The following is a 14,280-nucleotide window of genomic DNA, read 5'->3' as shown; positions in this document are numbered from 1 at the left end:
CAATGGGCAACTGGGTATTTTATGCATGACCCTAAGCATGATGCGATGTTAACGGCTTAATTAACTCAGGAACCACACCTGTGTGGAAGCACCTGCTTTCAATATAGTTTGTATCCCGATTTTACTCAAGTGTTTCCTTTATTTTGGCAGTTAACCAATAAGGCTCATCATTCATAAAAAAAAAGGTTTTTTAAAAGAAGACAAAAATACCTGTAAATATCCCAGGTTGCACCTTTAAAACATCAGTATGAAATTGGGTTGCGATACTCCTGTCCAGGACAAGCTAAGCCCGAGGGATTCGTGAAGAAACTCTTCAACGTGTCACGCATGCGAGCGCGTATCCCTCCGTCCTGTATCCCTCCGTCCTGCTACAACAGCTGAAGAGATATGCTTGTGTTTCCAGCTCCAGCAGTGCAATGAAATGTTTAACGGCACAACGCTGTCTAACACGGCACAACGCTGTCTAACACGGCACAACGCTGTCTAACACGGCACAACGCTGTCTAACACGGCACAACGCTGTCTAACACGGCACAACGCTGTCTAACACGGCACAACGCTGTCTAACACGGCACAACGCTGTCTAACACGGCACAACGCTGTCTAACACGGCACAACGCTGTCTAACACGGCACAACGCTGTCTAAAACGGCACAACGCTGTCTAACACGGCACAACGCTGTCTAACACGGCACAACGCTGTCTAAAACGGCACAACGCTGTCTAACACGGCACAACGCTGTCTAACACGGCACAACGCTGTCTAACACGGCACAACGCTGTCTAACACGGCACAACGCTGTCTAACACGGCACAACGCTGTCTAAAACGGCACAACGCTGTCTAACACGGCACAACGCTGTCTAACACGGCACAACGCTGTCTAACACGGCACAACGCTGTCTAACACGGCACAACGCTGTCTAACGGCACAACGCTGTCTAACGGCACAACACTGTCTAACGGCACAACACTATCTAACAGCAGAACACTATCTAACAGCACAACACTATCTAACACGGCACAACACTATCTAACACGGCACAACACTATCTAACACGGCACAACACTATCTAACGGCACAACACTATCTAACGGCACAACACTATCTAACAGCACAACACTATCTAACACGGCACAACACTGTCTAACACGGCACAACACTGTCTAACAGCACAACACTGTCTAACAGCACAACACTTTCTAACAGCACAACACTATCTAACACGGCACAACACTGTCTAACGGCACAACACTGTCTAACGGCACAACACTGTCTAACGGCACAACACTATCTAACGGCACAACACTGTCTAACGGCACAACACTGTCTAACGGCACAACACTGTCTAACGGCACAACACTGTCTAACGGCACAACACTGTCTAACGGCACAACACTGTCTAACGGCACAACACTGTCTAACGGCACAACACTGTCTAACGGCACAACACTGTCTAACGGCACAACACTGTCTAACGGCACAACACTGTCTAACGGCACAACACTGTCTAACGGCACAACACTGTCTAACGGCACAACACTATCTAACGGCACAACACTATCTAACGGCACAACACTATCTAACGGCACAACACTATCTAACGGCACAACACTGTCTAACGGCACAACACTATCTAACGGCACAACACTATCTAACGGCACAACACTGTCTAACGGCACAACACTATCTAACAGCACAACACTATCTAACAGCACAACACTATCTAACAGCACAACACTGTCTAACAGCACAACACTATCTGACAGCACAACACTATCTAACAGCACAACACTATCTAACAGCACAACACTATCTAACAGCACAACACTATCTAACAGCACAACACTATCTAACAGCACAACACTATCTAACAGCACAACACTGTCTAACACGGCACAACACTGTCTAACACGGCACAACACTGTCTAACGGCACAACACTGTCTAACGGCACAACACTGTCTAACGGCACAACACTATCTAAGAACGTCGCGAAGGACAAGACGCCTTTCCCCCCTCAGGAGACTGAAAAGATAAACAGCTGCACCGTCGAGAGCCTCCTGACTGGTTGCATCATCGCCTGATATGGCGACTGCTCGGCATCTGACCGTAAGGCACTATTGAGGGTAATACGTACAGCCCAGGACATCACTGGAACCAAGCTTCCTGCCATCCAGGACCTTTGTACCAGGCGGTGTCAGAGGAAGGCCCAAAGAATTGTCAAAGACTCCAGTCACCCTAGTCATAGACTGTCCTCTCTGCTACCGCAAGGCAAGCGGTACCGGAGCTCCGAGTCTAGAACCAAAAGGATCCTTAACAGCTTCTACCCCCAAGCCATAAAACTGCTGAACAGCTAATCAAATGGTCATCCCGACTATTTACATTGACCGACCCCCCCCCCCCCCCCTACACTGCTGCTCCTCTCCGTTTACCCATAGCCACTTTACCCCTGTCCAACGTGTACCCGCGCACATTGACTCAGTACAGGTACCACTTGAATATAGCCTCTTTATTGTTATTTTTTTTACTTTAGTTTATTTAGTAAATATATTCTTAACTATATTTTCTTTAAAACTGCATTGTCGGTTAAAGGGCTTTTAAGTAAGCATTTCACTGTTGTATTTGGAGCATGTGACAAATATTTTTTATAATTTTTTTTACAGCACAATACTAACAGGACAATACTGTACACAAATAAAACAAAACATTTAGAAGAAACAAGAAATATCAATATAAATGTAACTATAAAATGTAATGTAACTATAAAATGTAATGTAACTATAAAATGTAATGTAACTGTAACTATAAAATGTAATGTAACTATAAAATGTAATGTAACTATAAAATGTAATGTAACTATAACTATAAAATGTAATGTAACTATAAAATATAATGAACTATAAAATATTAGGTTTTATAGTACACCTTCAGTACCATCTTTACATGTTTTCTGAGATAAACCTGTTACAAGGAGCATTTGCCTTTTTCTACAGTCTACAGTCTTCAGACCAGAGAGATGTCGCAGCGTTTTGCTGCCACCTAGTGAGTAAACTGAGAACACCACCAAACTACGTTAAACATCAACCACCCGTGCGTGTCTGATCAGTAGATTAATTGTGACAATTAATTGTCATGAAAATAACCACAGATTTCATAATTGTCATTTTCATTGAAACATGTTTTGAGCTTGTATTGCAACTTTGGCTACGGTCTAACGAATACAACAACACAGCTCTGGTGCCAACTGTTGGCTCTACAGCCTAACGAATACAACACAGCTCTGGTGCCAACCGTTGGCTCTACGGCCTAACGAATACAACAACACAGCTCTGGTGCCAACCGTTGGCTCTACGGCCTAACGAATACAACAACACAGCTCTGGTGCCAACCGTTGGCTCTACGGCCTAACGAATACAACAACACAGCTCTGGTGCCAACCGTTGGCTCTACGGCCTAACGAATACAACAACACAGCTCTGGTGCCAACCGTTGGCTCTACGGCCTAACGAATACAACAACACAGCTCTGGTGCCAACCGTTGGCTCTACGGCCTAACGAATACTACAACGCAGCTCGGGTGCCAACCGTTGGCTCTACGGCCTAACAAATACGACACAGCTCTGGTGCCAACCGTTGGCTCTACGGCCTAACGAATACAACAACACAGCTCTGGTGACAACAAACTCAAAAACGAAATGGTTTAAGCGCTCTGAACTTTTGGAAATGAAGCTTTTCCTCCAGACTGTGCTGCTCTGCTCGTAAAATATCGACACATTTGACCCTTCATGTCAACATTTTAAAACTGATATTAGGTAAACACAGTTTACATACCCTCTTCAAATAAATGTAATATGACGATTATGACAAAGAAAAGTAGACATTTATTTGACGGTCATTGTCCTTAACTGTCCGTTACCAGATTATAGGATAATGGTGCCACAGTAGATCTCACTGTGAGGAAAGGCACTGCAACGTCGCCAATGAGAGGACTGATTCAATGAAATTAATTTTATTGGAAGGAGAATTGTTGCACTTTAGGAGGACTGAAGCCAACTCCTGCAATATGGATGGATTAGCTAAACACTATAGATGATTAAAACAAACAAAACAGTGATAATAAACATGAGGATGAATGAATCCGTTAGTAGAAGTTATGAATAGGGCCTCTGTTTCTCGGAACAATAAAAATGTCACATGACAGATTTGATCCTGTATTTTTAAGTCTTCTCCAGAAATGAACATTACACCAACAAATACAAGCAATTGTGTTTGAGGATGGTGCTGGACCATCTGTCATAAAAAAAAAAAATGTAAAAAAAAGGACAGTTTGACGAAAAAGCTTTAAATTAAACGTAAAGTCCAGGTCATGTGACATGACTGTGCAAAACACAGGGAGCCTAGTGCAGTGGATGGGCCCACGGTAAGACTGGCCTAGTGCAGTGGATGGGCCCACGGTAAGACTGGCCTAGTGCAGTGGATGGGCCCACGGTAAGACTGGCCTAGTGCAGTGGATGGGCCCACGGTAAGACTAGTGCAGTGGATGGGCCCACGGTAAGACTAGTGCAGTGGATGGGCCCACGGTAAGACTGGCCTAGTGCAGTGGATGGGCCCACGGTAAGACTAGTGCAGTGGATGGGCCCACGGTAAGACTGGCCTAGTGCAGTGGATGGGCCCACGGTAAGACTGGCCTAGTGCAGTGGATGGGCCCACGGTAAGACTGGCCTAGTGCAGTGGATGGGCCCACGGTAAGACTGGCCTAGTGCAGTGGATGGGCCCACGGTAAGACTGGCCTAGTGCAGTGGTTGGGCCCACGGTAAGACTGGCCTAGTGCAGTGGATGGGCCCACGGTAAGACTGGCCTAGTGCAGTGGGGATGGGCCCACGGTAAGACTGGCCTAGTGCAGTGGGGATGGGCCTACGGTAAGACTGGCCTAGTGCAGTGGATGGGCCCACGGTAAGACTGGACTAGTGCAGTGGATGGGCCCACGGTAAGACTGGACTAGTGCAGTGGATGGGCCCACGGTAAGACTGGACTAGTGCAGTGGATGGGCCCACGTTAAGACGGGACTAGTGCAGTGGATGGGCCCACGGTAAGAATGGACTAGTGCAGTGGATGGGCCCACGGTAAGACTGGACTACATGTGACTGAACTTACTTCTGGTTTCATGGACGGGGGCTTCAGGGTTTGGGAAGGTGGCGGCAGCAAGCTGGAGAACGGGTGCAGTGCCAGGGTGATGGTCTGATGGTGAGAGGACAGGGGGGGGTGGAGGGAGGGCGGCAGAGAGAGAGAGAGAGAGAGAGTGACAGAGGTGATTAAGGGTTGGGTAAATGACAGGTGTGGGATGGTACCATTAAACACATCAAAGCAGATTAGAGGACACAGCCACCTGCAGTAGGAGGGGGAAGAATGCTTCATGAAGTGCTTTGAGAGACTAGTCAAGGACCATATCACCTCCACCCTACCTGACATCCTAGACCCACTTCAATTTGCTTACCGCCCCAATAGGTCCACAGACGATGCAATCTCAACCACACTGCACACTGCACAAAGCCTTCTGGACAAGAGGAATACCTATGTGAGAATGCTGTTCATCGACGACAGCTCAGCATTTAACACCATAGTGCCCTCCAAACTCGTTACCCTCACCACCTTAATGACGACATCTCCACCCCGCTGATCCTCAACACTGAGGCCCCACAAGGGTGTGTTCTGAGCCCTCTCCTGTGCTCCCTGTTCACCCACGACTCCGTGGCCACGCACGCCTCCAACTCAATCATCAAGTTGGCGGACGACACAACAGTAGTAGGCTTGATTACCAACAACGACGAGACGGCCTACAGGGAGGAGGTGAGGGCCCTCGGAGTGTGGTGTCAGGAAAATAACCTCACACTCACCATCAACAAAACTAAGGAGATGATTGTGGACTTCAGGAAACAGCAGAGGGAACACCCCCCTTTCCACATCGACGTGACAGTAGTGGAGAGGGTAGTAAGTTTTAAGTTCCTCGGCAAACACATCACGGACAAACTGAATTGGGGCGGCAGGGTAGCCTAGTGGTTAGAGCATTGGACTAGTAACCGAAAGGTTGCAAGTTCAAATCCCCGAGCTGACAAGGTACAAAATCTGTCGTTCGCCCCTGAACAGGCAGTTCAGGGGCAGACCCACTGACCCACTGTTCCTAGGCCGTCATTGAAAATAAGAATTTGTTCTTAACTGACTTTCCTAGTAAAATGAAGGTAAAAAAACAAAAATAAATAAATAAATATTAAAAAGAATTGGTCCACCCACACAGACAGCATCGTGAAGAAGGCGCAGTAGCGCGTCTTCAACCTCAGGAGGCTAAAGAAATTCGGCTGGTCACCAAAAACACTCCTGTAGGGCAGAATCAGAAACTGCTCCACAACCGCAAGGCTCTCTAGAGAGTAGTGAGGTCTGCACAACGTATCACCGGGGGCAAACTACCTGCCCTCCAGGACACCTACACCACCCGATGTCACAGGAAGGCCATAAAGATCATCAAGGACAACAACCATCCGAGCCACTGCCTGTTCACCCCGCTATCGTCCAGAAGGCGAGGTCAGTACAGGTGCATCAAAGCTGGGACCGAGAGACTGAAAAACAGCTTCTATCTCAAGGCCATCAGACTGTTAAACAGCCACCACTAACATTGAGTGGCTGCTGCCAACACACTGACTCAACACCAGCCATTTTAATAATGGAAAAATGTATGTAATAAATGTATCACTAGCCACTTTAAACAATACCACTGTCTATAATGTTTACATACCCTACATTACTCGCCTATGCCGTTCTGTACCATCACTCATTCATATATCTTTATGTACATATTCTGTATCCCTTTATATAAGGCAGTAGGAGGAGGACACAGCCCCAACACCCTGCAGTAGGAGGAGGACACAGCCCCGACACCCTGCAGTAGGAGGAGGACACATCCCCGACACCCTGCAGTAGGAGGAGGACACATCCCCGACACCCTGCAGTAGGAGGAGGACACAGCCCCAACACCCTGCAGTAGGAGGAGGACACATCCCCAACACCCTGCAGTAGGAGGAGGACACAGCCCCAACACCCTGCAGTAGGAAGAGGACACAGCCCCAACACCCTGCAGTAGGAGGAGAACACAGCCCCAACACCCTGCAGTAGGAGGAGGACAGCCCCAACACCCTGCAGTAGGAGGACACAGCACCAACACCCTGCAGGAGGAGGACACAGCCCCAACACCCTGCAATTGAAGGAGGACACAGCCCCAACACCCTGCAGTAGGAGAACACAGCACCAACATCCTGCAGTAGGAGGAGGACACAGCCCCAACACACTGCAGTAGGAGGAAACACGCCCCAACACCCTGCAGTAGGAGGAGAACACAGCCCCAACACCCTGCAGTAGGAGGAGGACACAGCCCCAACACCCTGCAGTAGGAGGAGGACAGCCCCAACACCCTGCAGTAGGAGGACACAGCACCAACACCCTGCAGGAGGAGGACACAGCCCCAACACCCTGCAATTGAAGGAGGACACAGCCCCAACACCCTGCAGTAGGAGAACACAGCACCAACATCCTGCAGTAGGAGGAGGACACAGCCCCAACACACTGCAGTAGGAGGAAACACGCCCCAACACCCTGCAGTAGGAGGAGAACACAGCCCCAACACCCTGCAGTAGGAGGAGAACACAGCCCCAACACCCTGCAGTAGGAGGAGGACAGCCCCAACACCCTGCAGTAGGAGGACACAGCACCAACACCCTGCAGTAGGAAGAGGACACAGCCCCAACACCCTGCAGTAGGAGGAGAACACAGCCCCAACACCCTGCAGTAGGAGGAGGACAGCCCCAACACCCTGCAGTAGGAGGACACAGCACCAACACCCTGCAGGAGGAGGACACAGCCCCAACACCCTGCAATTGAAGGAGGACACAGCCCCAACACCCTGCAGTAGGAGAACACAGCACCAACATCCTGCAGTAGGAGGAGGACACAGCCCCAACACACTGCAGTAGGAGGAAACACGCCCCAACACCCTGCAGTAGGAGGAGAACACAGCCCCAACACCCTGCAGTAGGAGGAGGACACAGCCCCAACACCCTGCAGTAGGAGGAGGACAGCCCCAACACCCTGCAGTAGGAGGACACAGCACCAACACCCTGCAGTAGGAGGAGGACAGCCCCAACACCCTGCAGTAGGAGGAAACACGCCCCAACACCCTGCAGTAGGAGGAGAACACAGCCCCAACACCCTGCAGTAGGAGGAGGACAGCCCCAACACCCTGCAGGAGGAGGACACAGCCCCAACACCCTGCAATAGAAGGAGGACACAGCCCCAACACCCTGCAGTAGGACAACACAGCACCAACATACTGCAGTAGGAGGAAACACGCCCCAACACCCTGCAGTAGGAGGAGGACACAGCCCCAACACCCTGCAGTAGGAGGAAGACACAGCCCCAACACCCTGCAGTAGGAGGAGGACACAGCCCCAACACCCTGCAGTAGGAGGAGGACACAGCCCCAACACCCTACAGTAGGAGTACACAGCACCAACACCCTGCAGTAGGAGGAGGACACAGCACCAACATCCTGCAGTAGGAGGAGGACACAGCCCCAACACCCTGCAGTAGTAGGAGTACACAGCCCCAACACCCTGCAGTAGGAGGAGTACACAGCTCCATCACCCTGCAGTAGGAGGAGTACACAGCCCCAACACCCTGCAGTAGGAGGAGGACACAGCCCCAACACCCTGCAGTAGGAGGAAGACACAGCCCCAACACCCTGCAGTAGGAGGAGGACACAGCCCCAACACCCTGCAGTAGGAGGAGGACACAGCCCCAACACCCTACAGTAGGAGTACACAGCACCAACACCCTGCAGTAGGAGGAGGACACAGCACCAACATCCTGCAGTAGGAGGACACAGCCCCAACACCCTGCAGTAGTAGGAGTACACAGCCCCAACACCCTGCAGTAGGAGGAGTACACAGCCCCATCACCCTGCAGTAGGAGGAGTACACAGCCCCAACACCCTGCAGTAGGAGGAGGACACAGCCCCATCACCCTGCAGTAGGAGGAGGACACAGCCCCAACACCCTGCAGTAGGAGGAGGACACAGCCCCAACACCCTGCAGTAGGAGGAGGACACAGCCCCAACACCCTGCAGTAGGAGGAGGACACATCCCCAACACCCTGCAGTAGGAGGAGGACACAGCCCCAACACCCTACAGTAGGAGGAGTACACATCCCCAACACCCTGCAGTAGGAGGAGTACACAGCCCCAACACCCTGCAGTAGGAGGAGTACACAGCCCCAACACCCTGCAGTAGGAGGAGGACACAGCACCAAAATCCTGCAGTAGGAGGAGGACACAGCCCCAACACCCTGCAGTAGTAGAAGGATACAGCCCCAACACCCTGCAGTAGGAGGAGTACACAGCCCCAACACCCTGCAGTAGTAGAAGGATACAGCCCCAACACCCTGCAGTAGGAGGAGGACACAGCCCCAACACCCTGCAGTAGTAGAAGGATACAGCCCCAACACCCTGCAGTAGGAGGAGTACACAGCCCCATCACCCTGCATTCAGAGGAGGACACAACCCCAACACCCTGCAGTAGGAGGACACAGCACCAACATCCTGCAGTAGGAGGAGGACACAGCCCCAACACCCTGCAGTAGGAGGAGGACACAACCGACACCGTGCAGTAGGAGGACACAGCCACTAGATGGCCACAGTGTACACCCTCTTACACAGATTCATGTAAACACCACTGAGTAAAATGCATGATGAATCAGACTTCCATATTGGCCATGTGTGTTTATACAGGACATCCCGCCACAACCTACCGTCAAGCAAATCATGTCAATGAAGAGCTATACGGAGCAATCCACATAGTTACAACATTTGGGAGGTGCACGGCAATGAGGTACCAACTCAATCTGACCTCTGCATGCCTCCGGAGGATAAAGAGCCTTCAAACTCATTTTCAGATCAAGCAGAAATTGGCTTTTAAACAGTCATCACAATGAATGGAAATGTTTTGTGGCATGAATGGAATAAGACAAAAACAATGCTGATACACAGCGCATTTGGAAAGTTCAGACCCCTTGACTTAAAAAACTGTTGTTTTTTTTTGTTAAATTACAGCCTTATTCTAAAATGGATTAAAAAAAATAAAATATATAATTCTCAATCTACACACAATACAACATAATGAGAAAGCAAACAGGTTTTTTAAAATGTTTGCCAACTTATTACAAATAAAAACTGAAATATCATATTTACATAAGTATTCAGACCATTTACTCAATACTTTGCTGAAGCACCTTTGGCAGCGATTACAGCCTCAAGTCTTCTTGGGTATGACGCTACAAGCTTGGCACACCTGTATTTGGGGAGTTTCTCCCATTCTTTGCAGATCCTCTCAAGCTCTGTCAGGCTGGATGGGGAGTGTCGCTGCACAGCTATTTTTTGGTGGTTTCCAGAAATGTCTGATTGGGATCAAGTCCGGGCTCCGGTTGGGCCACTCAAAGACATCGAGACTTGTCCCTAAGCCACACCTGCATTGTCTTGGCTGTGTGTTTAGGGTCATTGTCCTGTTGGAAGGTGAACCTTCGCCCTAGTCTGAGGTCCTGAGCAGGTTTTCATCAAGGATCTCGGTACTTTGCTCTGTTCATCTTTCCCTCGATCCTGACTAGTCTCCCAGTTTCTGCCTCTGAAAAACATCCCCATAGCATGAGGCTGCCACCACCATGCTTCACCGTAAGAATGTTGACAGATTTCCTCCAAACCTGACTTTTGGCATTCAGGCCAAAGAGTTCAATCTTGATTTCATCAGACAAGAGAATCTTGTTTTCTCATGGTCTGAGAGTCCTTAAGGTGCCTTTTGGCAAACTCCAAGTGGGCTGTCATGTGCCTTTTACTGAGTAGTGGCTTTCCTTCTACCCACTCTACCATAAAGGCCTGATTGGTGGAGTGCTACAGAGATGCTTGTCCTTCTGGAAGGTTCTCCCATCTCCTTAACAGCTTCTACCCCCAAGCCATAAGACTGCTGAACAAATAATCAAATGGCCAGCCAGAGTATTTGCATTGACACCCCTCCCCTTTGTTTTGTACACTGCTGCTACTCGCTGTTTACTGTCTATGCACAGTCACTTTACCCCAACCTCCATGTAAGAATTACCTCGACTAACCTGTACCCCTGCATATAGCCTCGTTATTTTGTTATGTAAATAACTTGTTACTTTATTTGATTTTTTTAAACTTTATTTGGTAAATATTTTCTTAACTATTTCTTGAAGTGCATTGTTGGTTAAAGGCTTGTAAGTAGAGGTCGACCGATTAAATCGTAATGGCCTATTAATTAGGGCCGATTTCAAGTTCTCATAACAATCGGAAATCGGGTTTTTTTGGGCGCCGATTTGCAGATTTAAAAAAATATATATTTTTATTTTATTTATACATTTATTTAACTGGGCAAGTCAGTGTAACCGAAGTGAAATGGCCAGCTAGTTAGCGCGCGCTAATAGCGTTTCAAACGTCACTCGCTCTGAGCCTCCTAGTAGTTGTTCCCCTTGCTCTGCATAGGTAACGCTGCTTCAATGGAGGCTGTTGTCGTTGTGTTGTTGGTTCAAGCATAAAGAATGATTGAGGCCACTGTGTTCATGGGGACCTTCAATACTCCAGGGTACTTGGTGGTAGGGTTGAGCCGATCCAGGGTACTTGGTGGTAACTAGGCAAGTTTGTTAAGAATTTGTTCATATTTACAACAACAACGGCCTACCCCGGGCAAACCCTCCACTAACCCGGACAACGCTGGGCCAATTGTGCTCCGCCCTATGGCACTCCCAATCACAGCCGGTTGTGATACAGCCTGGAATGGAACCAGGGTCTGTAGTGACGCCTCTAGCACTGAGGTGCAGTGCCTTTAGACCGCTGTGCCACTCGTGAGGCCAGGGAGTCCGTTTGTTTTTGTTAAGAGTTAGGGCAGCTGTTATACAGACTACCATCTCCAATACTGACCCGGAGAACCTCTACAAGACAAGGAGATTTTAAGGAAAATTCAAAACAAGGGAATCATAAATGTATTTGAAGGATTATCCCTTTTCAAAACTAATGATGAGTACTTCTAAAAACGAATGGACAGTGCTTATCTTTACTAGGCTACTACTATTGCTGTAGCCTCAACCCAAGTCTGTTTACCTTATCAAACAAGAGCAGGTGCTATCAGACAGGGAAAGACTCCTTACTGCTCCTATCTTAAACCTCAGTAAGAGAGACAGTTGAGGGGACAGAGAGCTGCTCTCACAACTACACATTGACACAGGGGGGGGGGGGGGGTGCGCCTCAGATTGAACTCTATTCCCTACTTCCCCCTGGTCAAAAGTAGTGGACCGAAACAGGGGATGTAGGGTGCCATTTGGGACGAAGAACTATCTCTCTCAACAGAGACGGGCCCTTGGTTGCCACATGAATCCTGTCTTGTTTTGTCACAACCTTTCGGACTCCAGTTGAACTAATTAGATGATGTTTTGTGGAGGACTGCAGCTCTGGTGACAGAGCAGAATGGGGCAGGTGATAAGAGATGGCCAACAGCATGCATCCCAACTGGCACCCTATTCCCTATATACAAAAAACTTACGCGTGGCATGCCAGAAACAAACAATGACAATACACACTGAAATATATCTGAACAAATTATGAAAAGACAAGCATTGTAATTTTGAATTCTGTAAATTGCGTGTGGAACAGGCCCTAGTTTCTACCTTCTTAACAGCACTATCAACACGGCAGGTCCTACAGGCCCTAGTTTCTACCTTCTTAACAACACTATCAACAAGGCAGGTCCTACAGGCCCTAGTTTCTACCTTCTTAACACCACTATCAACAAGGCAGGTCCTACAGGCCCTAGTTTCTACCTTCTTAACAGCACTATCAACACGGCAGGTCCTACAGGCCCTAGTTTCTACCTTCTTAACACCACTATCAACAAGGCAGGTCCTACAGGCCCTAGTTTCTACCTTCTTAACAACACTATCAACAAGGCAGGTCCTACAGGCACTAGTTTCTACCTTCGTAACACCACTATCAACAAGGCAGGTCCTACAGGCACTAGTTTCTACCTTCGTAACACCACTATCAACAAGGCAGGTCCTACAGGCACTAGTTTCTACCTTCGTAACACCACTATCAACACAGCAGGTCCTACAGGCCCTAGTCTCTACCTTCTTAACAGCACTATCAACACAGCAGGTCCTACAGGCCCTAGTCTCTACCTTCTTAACAGCACTATCAACACAGCAGGTCCTACAGGCCCTAGTTTTGTAACACCCTACTACTGTTCAGTCGTATGGTCAGGTGCCACAAAAAGGGACTTAGTAAAATTGCAATTGGCTCAGAACACAGCAAAACGGATGGTCATTGTGTGTCTGGAAACATTTCTGGGATCTTTTATTTCAGCCCATGAAACAAGAGACCCAACACTTTACATGTTGCGTTTACATTTTTGTTCAGTCTGAGACGGCCATCCTAGAAGTCATTTGTGTGACTTTAAAAACGTTGTACAAAAATCCCCCGCGATGGGATGGTCTCTAACAAATCAGAGTATCAAAGTTGACAACATCATCATGAGGCCAGCCTATCGGTTTCTGGACCCAATCAGAACGCGTTCCTATTCTAGAAAGCGTAAGGTAGGGAAGCAAATCTAGACTCATTGTGGAGAAGAAACGTCAGTTGGCCAGAGCAATGTGGATCGTTCGCCAGGCATGAAAATGGCAGCCATATTGGTCAGGGAGAAATCCAAACCAGTCTAATTGGAATGAATGGCAATAGAGGCATAATCCTGTGACATATTTTTTTAAATATTTATTTGACCTTTATTTAACTAGGCAAGTCAGTTAAGAACAAATTCTTATTTTCAATGCCAGCCTAGGAACAGTGGGTTAACTGCCTGTTCAGGGGCAGAACGACAGATTTGTACCTTGTCAGCTCGGGGGATTTGAACTTGCAACCTTTCGCTTACTAGTCCAACGCTCTAACCACTAGGCTACCCTGCCGCCCACCAACATATCAGGAATTGTAACCTAAAATATTGTCTTATAATTATAAATACAGTTCCTATGGATTTTATACAGATGTTCTGTATAAATAGCCTCTATAATATTTGTAAACAGACCATAAATGTAAAAAACAAACAGAGTGCTGTTATGTGATACAATATCAGTACGTGTTGCTTTTACAAATGGTTAAAGTCCTATCATCAACTGATGTCAGCC

General features: G+C 48.2%; 1 protein-coding gene across 4 annotated transcripts in view; it reads right to left on the bottom strand.

Moving 5' to 3' along the window:
- Window positions 1–14,280, bottom strand: part of ryk (receptor like tyrosine kinase) — a 128,410-nt gene that overhangs the window by 62,526 nt on the left and 51,604 nt on the right. For 2 of the 4 annotated variants that reach the window (XM_064936191.1, XM_064936192.1), the window contains exon 8: window positions 5,158–5,241. The exons of the other annotated variants lie outside the window; for them this stretch is intronic. In XM_064936191.1, coding sequence (XP_064792263.1) covers window positions 5,158–5,241 — 84 coding nt within the window. The remainder of the gene's footprint in view (window positions 1–5,157; window positions 5,242–14,280) is intronic. 4 annotated transcript variants of the gene reach the window in all.

This window comes from Oncorhynchus masou, chromosome 24 (genome assembly GCF_036934945.1).
Source record: "Oncorhynchus masou masou isolate Uvic2021 chromosome 24, UVic_Omas_1.1, whole genome shotgun sequence".
Classification (NCBI taxonomy): Eukaryota; Metazoa; Chordata; class Actinopteri; order Salmoniformes; family Salmonidae; genus Oncorhynchus; species Oncorhynchus masou.
This window is presented reverse-complemented; position numbering and strand designations above follow the sequence as displayed.